This window comes from Dermacentor andersoni, chromosome 1 (assembly GCF_023375885.2).
Source record: "Dermacentor andersoni chromosome 1, qqDerAnde1_hic_scaffold, whole genome shotgun sequence".
Lineage (NCBI taxonomy): Eukaryota > Metazoa > Arthropoda > Arachnida > Ixodida > Ixodidae > Dermacentor > Dermacentor andersoni.
The window spans coordinates 131,957,454-131,971,897 of NC_092814.1; the positions used below are offsets into that span (position 1 = coordinate 131,957,454).

Below are 14,444 nucleotides of genomic sequence, written 5' to 3' on the forward strand. Positions count from 1 at the left end.
GGCTTTCTATTTATTTATTTACATTAATAAATGTTTCAGTAATAAATGCGGGCTATGTTCCAGATAAGCAGTCATGTTAAGTTGTGACGTTCATCCTGTGTGTGGCTTGAAATTTGCAACACCTTTGTGGTGTTCAGTTTTATTGCTTTTTCACTGAATGTGTTAAAACTTCGCAATGCTGAAGCTTTGTATGTACTGTCAAACCTCGTTATTACAAATTCGAATCCGACAGGAAAATACCTTCGTTATATCTGATATTGGTTATAAGCATGTATTCGTTGCATGCTGATAGTGGCAAGAAACATTTTAAAGTTCCTTTGTTATATTCTACAACCTGTTGTAGCCCTATTTGCTGTATCGACGTTCAACTGCAGACCCGTCTCTCTTGACCTTTTCCAAGAGAAATTGGTATGAAGTTGAGCATATTCTAAATGCAGAACAGATCAGTAGAGCATGTTTTATTCCTGATAGTCTATCTGTTGAGTGACAACCAGACAAATGAGCCAGCTTTAGTCTGGTTAGAATCAATCCTTACACATTTTCCTTTGGGATTTTGTTTATTTATGGGGAACTATCGGCAACAATTGTTTTCTTGCTGTGAGAGGCTTACCCACCGTAGTGACTCAATGGCTGTGTTGTTTTGCTGCCAAACACAAGGTCACAGTTTCTTATAAATTGTGGCAGCCACCAACCTTCGTAAGCAACTACCAACCTTGGTAAGCACTTCATACTGTATATACATTTTGGGGGGGCTTAATTTCAGCAGTACACGTGACTGCTAAGCAACTGAGCTCAGGAAAACCAACCCTTTGACATCACAGCAAGAAAACATGTGTAAGAGGAGGCATTTCAGTGATGAAGTGCAAGCTCAATGGAGGGTAAATGAGTGATGGTACAAGGCAATCCAAATGAAGTGGCAGTGATAATCTTTATTCAGAAGGCAGTAGTGCATATAGCTGCTCTTCTTGAGGAGACCACAAATTCAGTTGAGTGCTGAGGGTTTGTTGTGGCAGTAATACATGCACATAGCACTTCTCCAAAAGTGTCTCGATAGCACTCCAGAACAGAAGGAAAACAATTAAGCTATCAACTGCAGTAAAAAAATATGCATGACGTGTAAATGGGGAGAAGCTTGAGTGGGCCGAACGCAGTGCCATGTGCCAGTATGTAATCTGCTTGATGATTGCCACTCTCCACTCGCAACCAAAAAGTTTCAAAGCCTATTAGTGGCCCAGCAAGATGGCTCACAGTACTTGTGACATAATTTCAACCTCGAGAGTAAGGAAACTACCCTGCTCATAAATTTCCAGAACTTTATTGGAGCACTGGGAGTTCCTTCTCTGTGGGCCATGGCATGGGTCTGGCATGCCTGCGAAGTCTCTTGAGGGGACTGTGTGTGGCTAGGAGTGGGGACAATAAGGCTGAAGTGTACTATTAATGGTGCCAGAGCACACTTAATTATTCCCTTCCTGTGTCTCAATCTTTCACAATATTTGCTGTATCGCAGAAGTGAGAGCAGTGGCTTGCACAAGAGAATAGAGCGTATTTTCATTTAGTGACAAGAGGATGGGCAAAGCCTGGAAGACTATGGAAAGTGCAGCTTTGAAGAAAGGCATATTTTTGAGAAGGAGTACTAGTACAGCACATATAATCGAGTTATATAACCAAGTTGCAAGATTCAAAGGCATTGTTTGTTGTACTTGTTATTATTATTATTGATGTTGTTGAAACCACAAAAACGAAGACAAGATGGGTGGATTGAAAGAGGGTTGGAGCAGGGTGGGGGGTTAAAAATATGAGGGAGCAAGCTGGTAACTGCCAGCAAAATGGGCATAACACCTGTCTGCTCTTCAGGAAGGAGCTAGGGGATATAAACATATATGAGATTGAACTAATATTATGACAAATAATACAGCGCGGCGTGAAACAATCACAGAGGAAGCAAATTCTTTATGACAACGAAAAATGGTAGTGCGCAAACTAATCTGGCATTAAATTCTGGGGTTTTACATGCCAAAACGACAATCTGATTATGAAGCACATCGTAGAGGGGGACTCTGGGTTAATTTTAACCACCTGGGGTTCCTTAAACGTCCACCCAATACACGGTGCATGAGCGTTTTTTCATCCCGCCCTCATCAGAATGAGGCCGCCGTGCCCTTAAGGTGTATGGAACGGTGCAGTGTGTCGTGCGTACGGAAAAACAATTGGAGAACTGGGAATGCTTCTACGATGACGCCATCAGTCGGGCGCTGCAATCGACCGGTGTGCCTAGTGCGCGAAGTTTAAACATGTTGTGCAAACCTTTCTGCATTTATAAACTAAAACGCTCTGAAAACATGACTGAAATTCTTATAATTTGCAAAAAATAAATAATACAAACTGTTAAAATACATCAATAACGCCGTCTATGCTTACACGTTTCCGACCACAAATCATGCAGTCTTCCTGATCGTCTGCTCAGCCAATGGCTCAGCGTTTCGGTTGCAGAAAACAAACACTTGTCTGCTCGTTCCGTTCGATAAGCACGCATATGATTTTAGTATTTCGAAAGACAAGAGGATGACAAGCCCGGAAAGAGCAACTGCACTGTGCCTGGTCGATGGCACGGGATTCCTTTCATTTTGTATCAGCCAGAAAAGCGGTCGCCAGGTTTCACTGAAGAAAAAAAAAATTCTGCTATGTTACGAATGCAGCCGATAACGTTTACATATTTCTCTCTGTAAAAGGGTGCCGAAGGGAAAGAATACAGCCAATGCTCTCAATGTGCCCGATCTAAAGCAGCCCGGAGTTGTTGTGATCGTTCCTGCATAACGATAACGATCTGAGGTTCCTGCATAACACACACACACACACGCACGCACGCACACAGATGACGACAGATGCAGCGACAGATGACGCTGCAGTATACCGGCGTGCTCCAGCACTCCCGGCCGTCATCGCAAAAAGAGCCACGCTTACACACACACTACCTGATTCCAGTACACCATAGTGCCCTGCAGTGCAACACCATAGCGAGTGAGCTATCTGCGACAGGGAAAAAGTTCAGTATATTGCGAAATTCGATATATCCGAATGACAAGGCTCCGTAAGATAGAAGAATCAACTAGCAAAGATTTTGGTAACAATCTGTTTCCATGTTCACTGAGTCCGCCATGGCAGCCTTTTCGGCAGCATCAATTAGAACATGCAATCTGGACAGACAGCGTTTGACTTTCAATTCCTTACGTAGCAGCAGGTCGAGAAAAGGCGGTGAGATGGCGGGACATTTAAAGAAGCACTTTCGTTTCTTGCGTTGCAATGAAAATGTGCGTTTTTAAATGCATTTGTCCGCATAGTGTTAATATTCACTCACCCATTGGTCCACCTCCTCGTAAATACGTATTTTTCAGGAAAAATCAATTTCCAGGGTACCTTATCGGCGTCTTATATTCGTGGTGTCATCACTCTATGGTATCATGGCTTGTCTTTGTTCAATGAAGCCAGAATTTTCTCGTAATTTCACGCTGTGGCTGTTTAATTGTATACGTTTGATATACTTCAAAATTTGATAAATAATTTTGTGCATAATGCAAACGAAACAAAACTGCTTGAGGATCGACAAGCCCTCGATAAAGCTGTTCTCTCTCTCTCTCTCTCTCTCTGTGCGTTTGTGTGTGCGTGCTCTCGTGATGGTGTACGTTGGTTTGCGTCAGTTGGTTCGCGTGCCGTTGCGGAGCATGTAGGCTGGAAAAATGTCGTGCTTTCGGTATATGCAACGCCGGGCGCGTTCCAAGGGCCTCAACGCTGCTCCCTACTTCACACTACAGAGGGAAATATGCGAACAGAACATGGTCATCGCGAGCAAGGTAACCAAAGCTTGGAAGAAAAGTTTGCCTCTAAGCCTAAGCATACTCTACGATGGCTGTTTCATGTGTAGTCAAAGACCTTCCTCTACTTCACGGCGCGGTACATTCGCTTACTGTAAGCAAAGTCTGAGACCCCCCTCCTCCCTCTCACACACAATACATTGAGTCTTGTTTTGCATTTGCGAACCTATGTTCTGCGAGTTCGCGCTCGCAGCGCATGCATTGATGTGAACGCCCTTGTGACAATTTGCAGGGATGCTTCGTGCTTAGATCAAGCGCTCGGCTTTCACTTGCACACAATGAATTTTTGCCAACACTGTTTTACACACATTGCATTGGTGCAAACACCCGTTTCTCTCCTGATCTCGTGGCTCACTGATGCTACCAGTTAGCTGCCTTATTTTGGCAGATTCTTCGTTGTCGCTGAAGTAACGGTCGTAATGGTTTAGTTGTTTTGGGTATTTTACACACACGGCTATGAAGTGGAGTGAGAAAGTTCAGTGCATAATAACGCTGGTCGCGTCTTGTATGTTGCTATTTATATGCGAAGGAACTCTGAAGTTTTGTGCGAGTTTCTGGAGATCAAAAGTGTTCTGAGCGTTCGTGTTGAGTGCACGAAAAAAAAAAAAAAGATACATTTTTCGTTGTACTATTTAGCTGATGAAAATTTCTTGTATGGGAACCGTTATGGAACTGTTATAACTGGCCAGGCTGTTTCGTTAAATTGCTCTGCTACGTATTTGTAAAATTAAAATGTAACAACTGAAGTAGGATCTATGTATACCTGAAACTACCACGCTTCTGTGTTTAGTTCAGCATGTGTATTACAACCTAAATACATTATGATAGTTATAAAAATCTTTGCTGCGGGTGGGATAACTTTTGAACAAACTGTTTGGTTTAATATTTACATTAGCTTGAATTACCTTAAGTAGCAATCTGTATGGCATGTCACTGATAAATGCTTTTTTGAGGCAGGCATATATGAGCCATACTTGTGTAACTTCAATTGCAATTTGCCACTTGATTATGTTTGATCATACCAGTAAACCTTTCTTGTACATTGCTTAACAAAGTGAAGAGCCACCTATTATAAACTGATTCATTTGCAGTGCCATTTAAAATGAGATTTTTGTGCCTTTTCAAATAGTGTGTTTGCAGTGCTTATGAGTAGGCTATTTTTACCCACATGCATAGTCTACGTGGCAGTATGCATTACATTTACCTCATTTGTATCGACTGCAGTCTGCTATTACAGTTTCTATAATGTTTGGTGTGTGTCAGAGTAGTGTACTGTATTTTGTGGCCTTTAGAGTTACGAGCTTTTGTTCAGTACAAGATGTTTCACCAAGCCTGTATGACAGGAAACATAGGATATAAATAGTTAGTTTATTAATCTGAATTGGCTCAACATTCCAGACTTGTTGAAGCCAGCATCATTTTGCTGTGATTATTAAAACATAGAGCAGTATTAACATCTACACATTGTTATGCTAGAGGTGAACAGGGGAACTATGCTCCTTTGTTGACACATATGACTGGGTATGTCTCATTCAAGAACTACCAAGTAAATACTGCTAGGAGTTATTTCTGGCATGCTAGCTCATTTCTCCAGAGCTACTACCATTCACTGATATTTTTCATTTGAAAAACCTGTGATCCGAAGCTTTCACTTATGTCAAGGATGTACACAAGAGTAGGATACAAGCAAGAAAAGCTACAAGACATGCGCTCATGCAGGTCTTGTTGCCGTTTTTGTCAGTGTCCAAATTTTGTCCATGTGTTCACTTTCGATAACCTGGCTATGTGTGTACCAAGCCATCTTGCTGATTTCACTGCTAAAAATATGTTGTCACCTCTAACAAAAAATACTGTTGGGAGTTATTTACTCAAATATTATACCTCTTTACTTTGTTCTCCCACTTTTAGCAGTTCTCATTATGTGGACCAACTAGTAAAGATAACGATTTACTAGGTGGTCTTGTACAGGGTCACAACCAGCTGTGTTAAGAATGGCTGTTTATCTATTCCTCGTAACTTTTTCTGCTCATTTTAAGCCTGTGTACTAGTTGCACTTCATTAAACACATATAATGCCTGCTGTTAATTTTCATATCTTGTGGCTTTTTTGTAAACGGTGTTAAAGATTACAAATTTTTTTTTTCCTCATCTAGTACTCCTCGAAAATGCAGAACATTGTCACTACATTGTGTTGCTTTTTGCCTTACTCGATCATTATAGATTCTTTATATTGCTTTAAATTACATTGAGGTAGTAATTAAAGCTTACCATACTAATATGTTAACTGCAGTATTTTTAATGTATGCTTTCCTATAGGTATTGATTATTGCTGTCAACACCATCAGTATTTCACCTTAGCCATTTTTATGCATCCATTACAGAGAAAATTAGCACTAGTTGTGAAATAAAATTGTGTGATTTGAAAATGTAGAATGAAAAATGGCATACAGGGCTTGATAGAGAAATGTAGAGGCTGTAGAAATATTTAGAGCGAGAATGAAATTGTGCGAATGCATGTCAAGAAGTGGTGCATTAATTAGTTGCATACTTGCTGCAGGATCATTCTTTGGCTCTTTGTGTGGTTCTTGACCCAGTGTCAGTGTTCATGCTTGCCATATTCGTATAGATACAGAGTTGGTGTGTTACCATTGGCTTCAGTTGTGATGTTCCATGGGAAGCTACTTTTGTATTTCAGGCTGGAATATGTCTTTTGCACATTGTGCCAGCTTTGCATTATTTTTCACATTTAGCGTGGTTGTTATTGCAATGATTTCACTTTCACATGCCTATTTTGAGCCTGTTTAGTGAATTCTTAAATTTAAGAGAAAATCATTTCTGTACCATCCAAATGCTAGCTCAGCTGAATTGTGTATCTGTTCTGAGAGAGATTTTTTTATAGATTCTTATGGAATTTTCTCTGCTTTTCTGGCTGTTCTGTTGCCTCAAATGTTTTGAACTACTTTTTTGTTTATCAGTATCATTAGTGAATACAAAATGCTCTAGGGCTTGTTTTTATTATTCTTTGTTTGTTTCCAGCCGCCTGAGCAATTGTTAGTGATTCTTCAGCCAGAGCTGGTGACAACAGAACTTGGACCTCTATACCTACGATTGCAGACCCTTGATCGGCTGTCAGTGGCCTTCTGTCCTGATGAACAGCTGTGCCAAGAGGCACTGCGCATTCTTCTGGTCAGTTGTAATGAAAGCCCTATTCCTTCTATTTCTTTTCTTGCCACAAGTATACCTGTAAAATTCTGAGCAAGCACCCCTACCTGTGCAAGCGCCCCCCCCCCCCCTCCACTTTCGAGTGATTTGAAATAGGCGCCAGGTACCTAACAAGTGCCCCCTCCCTTTCTTCACCCTGTTCACTGCTTCGCGCATCTTCACCAGACCGCTTGGATACAGTTTTTTTTTGTCAGTGTTTTACGAAATTGCATATTGAATTACATAAAATGACACAATTTAGTGAGAAAGAAATTTAGTGTTTAGCTGCACTTCTGCCGAGGCCCCATAGTTCACTGTAGCCAGGTATCTGCATAGCCATAGCCACGCCATAGCCTTCGTCAGCCGCCGTTTTGGTCAAACAAGCAAAGCTTGAGTCCGACTTCGCATAAGCGTCGGAGTCAGACTTGCCACATATAAGGATTTGGGACACATGGCATGAATGAGCGAGTGGCATGTTGCTCCGCCCAGAGCTGGCGCCTCTGCATGGATGCTCGGAATGACGTCGCAAATAAAGTGGAAACATGTTTGCACAGTGCATATAATGTGGAAGTTTATTACTGCTACCTCACAATAAATAGGCCACTTATTTAAAAAGTGGGCTCCAATCTGTGTGTGGCCTGCTTTGGGCAGGAACCACTGCGTCTTACCTCGACTGAGCACGATGCCGTTGTGCATATTGACACTGCTGTTCTCGTCGCCCCTCATTCATGCTGCTCTTCGGAAATCCTAACTGTGTATGGCCTTTCCATAGTGTTATCAGAACACAAATGAAATCAGTTGCTAGGCAGGTTTTTCTTTTACATACGAAAGTGTAGTGACTTCACTCCCTGCTTCGTATGATACAGTTACCGCATCCTGGCAACTGCATCTTATGCAACTGTAATCTTTACCGAGAAATGCTTGCGGTGAATGCTATGCGTGAAGGTGAGCTTTCTGTTTGCTCTTTTTTCCCCGTGCAGCCGGTGGCGCTGCTGCCGCGGACGCACAGATGCGAGCGCTCTTTACTCTTCTCTGGGCTTCCTTCTCTACTTTTGTGCGCTATGCAAATACCACTGTTATGCGCCATCTGGTGGTGCTGTAAGGAACCCAGCAGCGCACATGGCATGTGCCTCCCACTGTGATTGGTTGAGTTTTTCTCCACTAACATGACAAATGCATTGGAGGGTAGAGGTAGGGTAGAGCTTCGCTGTAAAACTGAGTGTCTTGAATTGGGGTGGGGGGGGGGGATGCTATATGTAGAGTGGACCTATGAGGGAGTATTCACTGACACTGCTGCAACATGGTGCAGCACTTTGTGTGGCTTTCCATCGCAGGTGACAGGATACTGTGTCCTGTAGCACCTCTGCACCACCTGTTCACTGTTTTTCTGCATTTGAAGCTTCACTGTGGTTCTACAGCCATATCAAATTGAAAAGCGTGCAGTGCAAGTTAAATTTAAGACATGCACATATAGAAAACATTGGAGCTGGTTACCCGTTGTGATTTCTCAGTGGCTATGGTGTTGGGCTGCTAAGCGCAAGGTCGCGGGATGTAATCCCGGCCACGGCGGCCGCATTTCGATGGGGGCGAAATGCAAAAACACCCGTGTACTTAGATTTAGGTGCACAATAAAGAACCCTAGGTGGTCCAAATTTCCGGAGTCCCCCACTACGGCATGCCTTATAATCAGATCATGGTTTTGGCATGTAAAACCTCATAATTAAATTTTTTTTAATTGGAGCTGGTTGTACAAATGAAAATGATTGCGGTACAAGGTTATGCTAACTGTGCAAATATCTTAAAATTAGTTTCTTCTTACCACTCTTAAGTACTACTAGAATACAGTATATGCCAGCTGTAGAAACATTCTAAAGATTCATCATCATCAGCCTGTTTTATGTCCACTGCAGGACGAAGGCCTCTCCCTGCGATCTCCAATTACCCCTGTCCTGCGCCAACCGATTCCAACTAGCGCCCGCGAATTTCCTAATTTCATCGCTCCACCTAGTCTTTTGTCGTCCTCGATTGCGTTTTGCTTCTCTTGGTATCCATTCTGTAACCCTAATGGTCCAATGGTTATCTAACCGGCGCATTACATGACCTGCCCAGCTCCATTTTTTTCCTTTTGATGTCAATTAGGATACCGTCTATGCCTGTTTGTTCTCTGATCCGAACCGCTCTCTTTGTCTCTTAACGTTTATGCCTAGCAATCTTCGTTCCATCGCTCTTTGCGCGGTCCTTAACTTGTTCTCAAGCTTCTTTCTCAGTCTCCAAGTCTCTGCCTCATATGTCAGCACTGGTAAAATGCACTGATTGTACACCTTCCTTTTCAATGATAATGGTAAGCTTCCAGTCAGGAGCTGGCAATGTCCGCCGTATGCAATCCAGCTCATTTTTATTCTTCTGTTAATTTCCTTCTCAGTATCAGGGTTCCCTGTAATTAATTGACTTAGGTAAACGTACTCCTTCACAGACTCTAGAGGCCGACTGGCGATCTTGAACTCTTGTTCCTTTGCCCGGCTATTTATCATTATCTTTGTCTTCTGCATATTTATCCTCAACCCACTCTTACATCCTCTTTGTTAAGGTCGTCAATCATTTGTTCTAACTCGTCTGCATTGTTCCTGAATAGAACAATGTCATCGGCAAACCGAAGGTTGCTGAAATATTCGCCGTCGATCTTTACTCCTAAGCCTTCCCAGTTTAATAGCTTGAATACTTCTTCTTAGCATGCAGTGAATAGCATCGGAGAGATTGAGTCTCCCTGTCTGACCCCTTTCTTTATAGGTATCTTCCTGCTTTTATTATGTAGAATTAAGGTAGCTGTAGAACCTCTGTAGATATTTTCCAAGGTATTTACGTAAGCGTTCTGTACTCCTTGATTATGTATTGCCTCTATGACAGCTAGTATCTCTACTGAATCAAATGCCTTTTCGTAATCTATGAAAGCCATATAGAGAGGCTTATTGGACTCAGCGGATTTCTGGATAACCTGATTGATGACATGCATGTGATCCATTGTAGAGTATCCCTTCCTGAAGCCAGCCTGTTCCCTTGGTTGACTAAAATCCAGTGTTGCCCTTACTCTAGTGGAGATTATTTTGATAAATATTTTATATAATACTGTGAGAGTAAGCTAATGGGCCTATAATTTTTCAATTCTTTAACGACTCCCTTTTTGTGGATTAGTAAAATGTTTGCATTCTTCCAGTTTTCTGGGACCCTTGCAGTCGATAGACACTTCGTATAAAGAGCCGCCAGTTTTCCAAGCAGTATGGCTCCTCCATCTTTGATTAAATCAACTGTTATTCCATCTTCTCCTGCCACTCTTTCTTGTTTCATGTCTTGCGAGGCCCTTCTGACCTCATCGCTAGTTATAGGAGGAGTTTCTGTATCCTGTTCATTACTGTTTCTAGTGAAGGTATCCTGACTCCTCTGGGTATTGTACAGGTCAGTGTAGAATCCTTCCGCTTCTTTTACTATATCTTCGAGATTGATAATGATATTACCCTGCTTATCTTTCAGTGGAAACACTTATCAGCTGTGGAAACACTCTGGAGATTAGTTCTAAGATATTCTTAGTTAAGACAGTCTTAATTATTCCAGCATTAATTTTTTTTTTAATTTAGCTTTCCCAGTGTTTTCCTTATCTTCAGGGACTTTTGGCTTCATAAAGCTTGATTGTATTATCATTTGTATAGCCTGTTTAAACATATATGACATTGCTGAGATTACTGAGAGAGAAAGTGGCATGAGGAAAGATGTCTACATATTTTTATTGAGTACCGCTGTAAACAGTTAAACTGTAATGGTCATCAAAGACCTTGCTGTGATTAGTGTTGCCGGTTATTTGTAGTTATACTGTTCTTGCTCAGCCATTTAGTTGAACTGTCCAAGTTGGCCGGTAAGCTTGTGAAATCTCCAGAAATGGAGCTTTTACTTGCAAAATTATGCTACAACAGTGATGCATGCACCAACGAGCCCAGTGCTATGTTTGAAAGACGCAACATTGCAGTGTCGTCAGAAGCTTGGCATTTGCATCCAGGTTGGCCCATCTTTTTTTCAATGTGCTCCTATTTGCATTTGGCAGAAGATAAGCCTATTTCTCTATTGCATTCACTAGAAATGCGGAGTCTCTTAGCTCTTCTTTCACGTACCCTCAAATGCTTAGTATGCTTATATTTCAGTGGTATGGTCACAGTGTGGCCAATATCCACTACACCAGGCGGTCTGGTGGGCTCATTTGTGGAGTGTGATTGTACCAGTTGGGCACCCACTAGATGCAGCGCAGTGGTCTGCCGCTCCTGGCAACCCTGGGGGCGGGCAACGCGCGTGCGCGGTATGCTGTTAACTAACAGTTCCTCGCTTGCATGTCTTGTGTGTGGTTGCTCTACTCACGTGCACGCTGCATGCCTCACGCCGCACTAGAGAAAACATGGTGTTAGAAGCGGGCTATGAATTTGACAAAGTTCGTGACACCTAAGAACTTCTGGACTTCCTGCTTGCATGATGGTCATGGCATGTTATTAATGCATTCGATTAGACCAGCATCTGGCTTTATCCCATCATTGCTAATTTGGTCCCCCAAGAATCTTACTTTGGTTGTGGCACAAATGCATATTTCTTTGTTTAGTGTCAGCCCTGCTTTTCTCACTGTAGTCAGCGCTATGTGTAGGCATTGGTCATGCTGTTCCTTCGATGAGCCCCAAACTAGAATGTCATCCACGTAGACACTCGTGCCTGGGAGGCCTTCGAAAACCTCATTCATCGCCTTCTGAGAGACTTTGGGCGCTGACGTAATACCAAATGGAAGGCACAAGAATCTGTACCTCCTGAATGGTGTGCTGAAGGTGCACATCTTGGATGTTTCCTTGACTAGCAGGATCTAGTAAAACCCACAATTTGCATTAAGCTTGCTGAACATGGCAGCGCCTGCAAGTTGTGCCTCTAGTTCTTCGTGGAACAATAGCTGATACTGCTCTCGTTTTAGGCTTCGGTTAATGTACCACGGGTCCATGCGTATCCACAGACGACCATCTTTTTTCCTAACAATTAAAAGAGGGCTCACCCATTCTGAAGCCTCTTGCATTCTGCATATGATTCCTTTAGTGTCCATCCGGGCCAGCTCCTCCTGAAGTGGGCGCTGAAGTGAATGTGGTGCTTTCCTTGGTGGCATAATGGTGGGCTGGGCGTCATCCTTTATTGCGAGACTGTACGGTCTCCAGATGCAGCCCACTCCCTTGAACAGTTCTGGGAACTCTGCCACGAAGTCGGGGTCACCAGTTGAGGCCACGTCGTGTGTTCGTGCAGTCAACCCAAAGCACTCGGATGACTCCAACCTGAGCAAGGCTTGTTTGCCTTTCTTCACAACAAAGAATTGTACGTCTTCTTGCTTGTCTCCTATTTGCAGTAGCAAAGTGGTGGTGCCGACATGAAGTATCCTGCTCCCTTTGTAGTTTGCGAATACTGTGCTCGATGGCTGCAAGCGGATCTGGATACACATCCTGCGAAAATATGTGCACGGCAGGATATTCTCCTGTGCCCCTGTGTCGACTTTCATTTCTCATGGTCCAGTCCTGGCCTCTTGAAACATTGCCAATTTGCACTGCTAGGATTTGGAAATTCTCATCCGAAGCATCCGGGGTCTGGTGCGATGCCTCTGCCATTGTATCGGCGCCTATCTCATGCACGCCCTTCCTGCTCCTGCAGCAAGACGCCAAGTGGTTCCTTTTATTGCAGAGTGTGCACGTTTTCCCCCAAGCTGGGCACTGTCTTGGTTAGGGACTCTTGCCACAGTAGCCACAGCATTGACGGTGCCCTCCAGCGTGAGACTGTCCAGCTGTGTTTGCCATTTTTTCAACTCTCTGCACCTTCGCTTCGCTTTCTAGGGGGCGGTTCTGTACGACCGCCAATTCGGCTGCTTTGCAGAACTTGTCTGCTGATCCCAAAGTTAGGTCCTTCTCATACAGCAGTCCACGTAACTTCTTGTTGACAATTCCACACACTAGCTGGTCTGTGACCATGGAGTCCCTTAGTTTGCTGAAATTACATGACTGTGCTTTCAATTGTATGTTGCGCAAAAGCTGTTCAAATGGTTTGCCATCTTTTTGTTGCCTAGAGTGCAGAACATACCGCCCGAAGGTCTCGTTGCACTCTGGCTTGCAATGCTCTTTGAAAACCTTGGCGATGGCATCGTAGTCCTCTCGTTCCTCTGCTGACAGTGGGAAGGTGTTAATGTCAATTGCTTCTTGCCTAGCGACGGGAAAAAAATGGCAGCCTTCTATGCCGATGTTTGTTCTTTGTTTGGCGCGGTAGCCTTGAAGTAGAGTTCAATACGCTGGCGGAGCTTCTTCCAGTCCTCTGCAGCTCCATCTGACAATACAAGCCACTCGGGTGGTGGCAGGTGATCCATCTTGAGTGTTCGGTCGGAAAGTTTGCCGATTGATAACCTCCAGAGCCTTTGTTGCCGAGGCAGGTCCCAGTTCAGCCGGTGCAGCGAATTGGTGTTGACCTGTCTGAGTACAGGGGCAAGTGTTACTTGGTCGCCTACTGCACGTACTCCAACTACCCAGAAGTGGAATGTTTGCCTCAGACACCCCGTCAAGTCATAGTAGACAAGCTAGCGATGATGTTTGCTCGCCACGGAACACCCATGGAGATCTGCACAGATGGGGGACCCTAGTTCACATCTCGCAATTTCAAACAATTTGCTGCTAAATGGGACTTCACTCATACCATCTCCAGCCCAAAAGTTTTCAGGGCAAATGGGCTTGTGGAAAAAGGTGTTCAAGTCATGAAACGCCTGCTGAAAAAAAAATGGAGCACGCTGGCGAGGACTTTTGGGTGACTCTGCTCAATTACCGAGTGTTGCCGCTGGTGGATGGATACTCCCCGAGCCAGCTCCTCATAGGATGGTCACTCAGGGGAAGGCTTCCAGACTTCTCAGCAAATGCAGCATGGTTCATCAAGAAGCATGCATAAAACCTCAGCAAGGGTCATTCCCTCGCACCAGTCTCCCAAGGGGGTGTTAGAATACGAAACGACAAGGTATCGCACAGTAGGGCCAAGGTTGAGAGCTGCGTTGGCCCTCAACCATACATTGTCTGCCCCCATGGAAGGTCAGCGCAACTGAAGAAACTACCAGCACCTCATGAAGACTTCCGAACTCTTCGAGCCATGTGCGGACTCACTGCAAACGAGGGCCATGAAGCCTCACCAACAATCCTGTTGCCTACAGAACATGCTCCTGAGAGTCTGCATCCTATACCAAACGTGGCACCAGGTAGTCTAGCTGCACCAGTGTCACCGGAGTGCATCACCCACCCAAGGACCCTTGTGGTAACTGACCAGCAGCAGGTGTCGCCACACTATGCGC

The 14,444-nt window shown here is 43.8% G+C and overlaps 1 protein-coding gene across 3 annotated transcripts in view; it reads left to right on the plus strand.

Annotated features, from left to right (window-relative positions):
* Positions 1-3,660: 3,660 nt before the first annotated feature.
* Positions 3,661-14,444, plus strand: part of LOC126545906 (short transient receptor potential channel 4-associated protein-like) — a 119,416-nt gene continuing 108,632 nt past the window's right edge. For all 3 annotated transcript variants that reach the window (XM_055062042.1, XM_050193944.2, XM_055062043.1), the window contains exons 1-2: positions 3,661-3,848; positions 6,905-7,054. In XM_055062042.1, the coding sequence (XP_054918017.1) occupies positions 3,735-3,848; positions 6,905-7,054 (264 nt within the window). In that variant the 5' untranslated portion in view covers positions 3,661-3,734. The remainder of the gene's footprint in view (positions 3,849-6,904; positions 7,055-14,444) is intronic.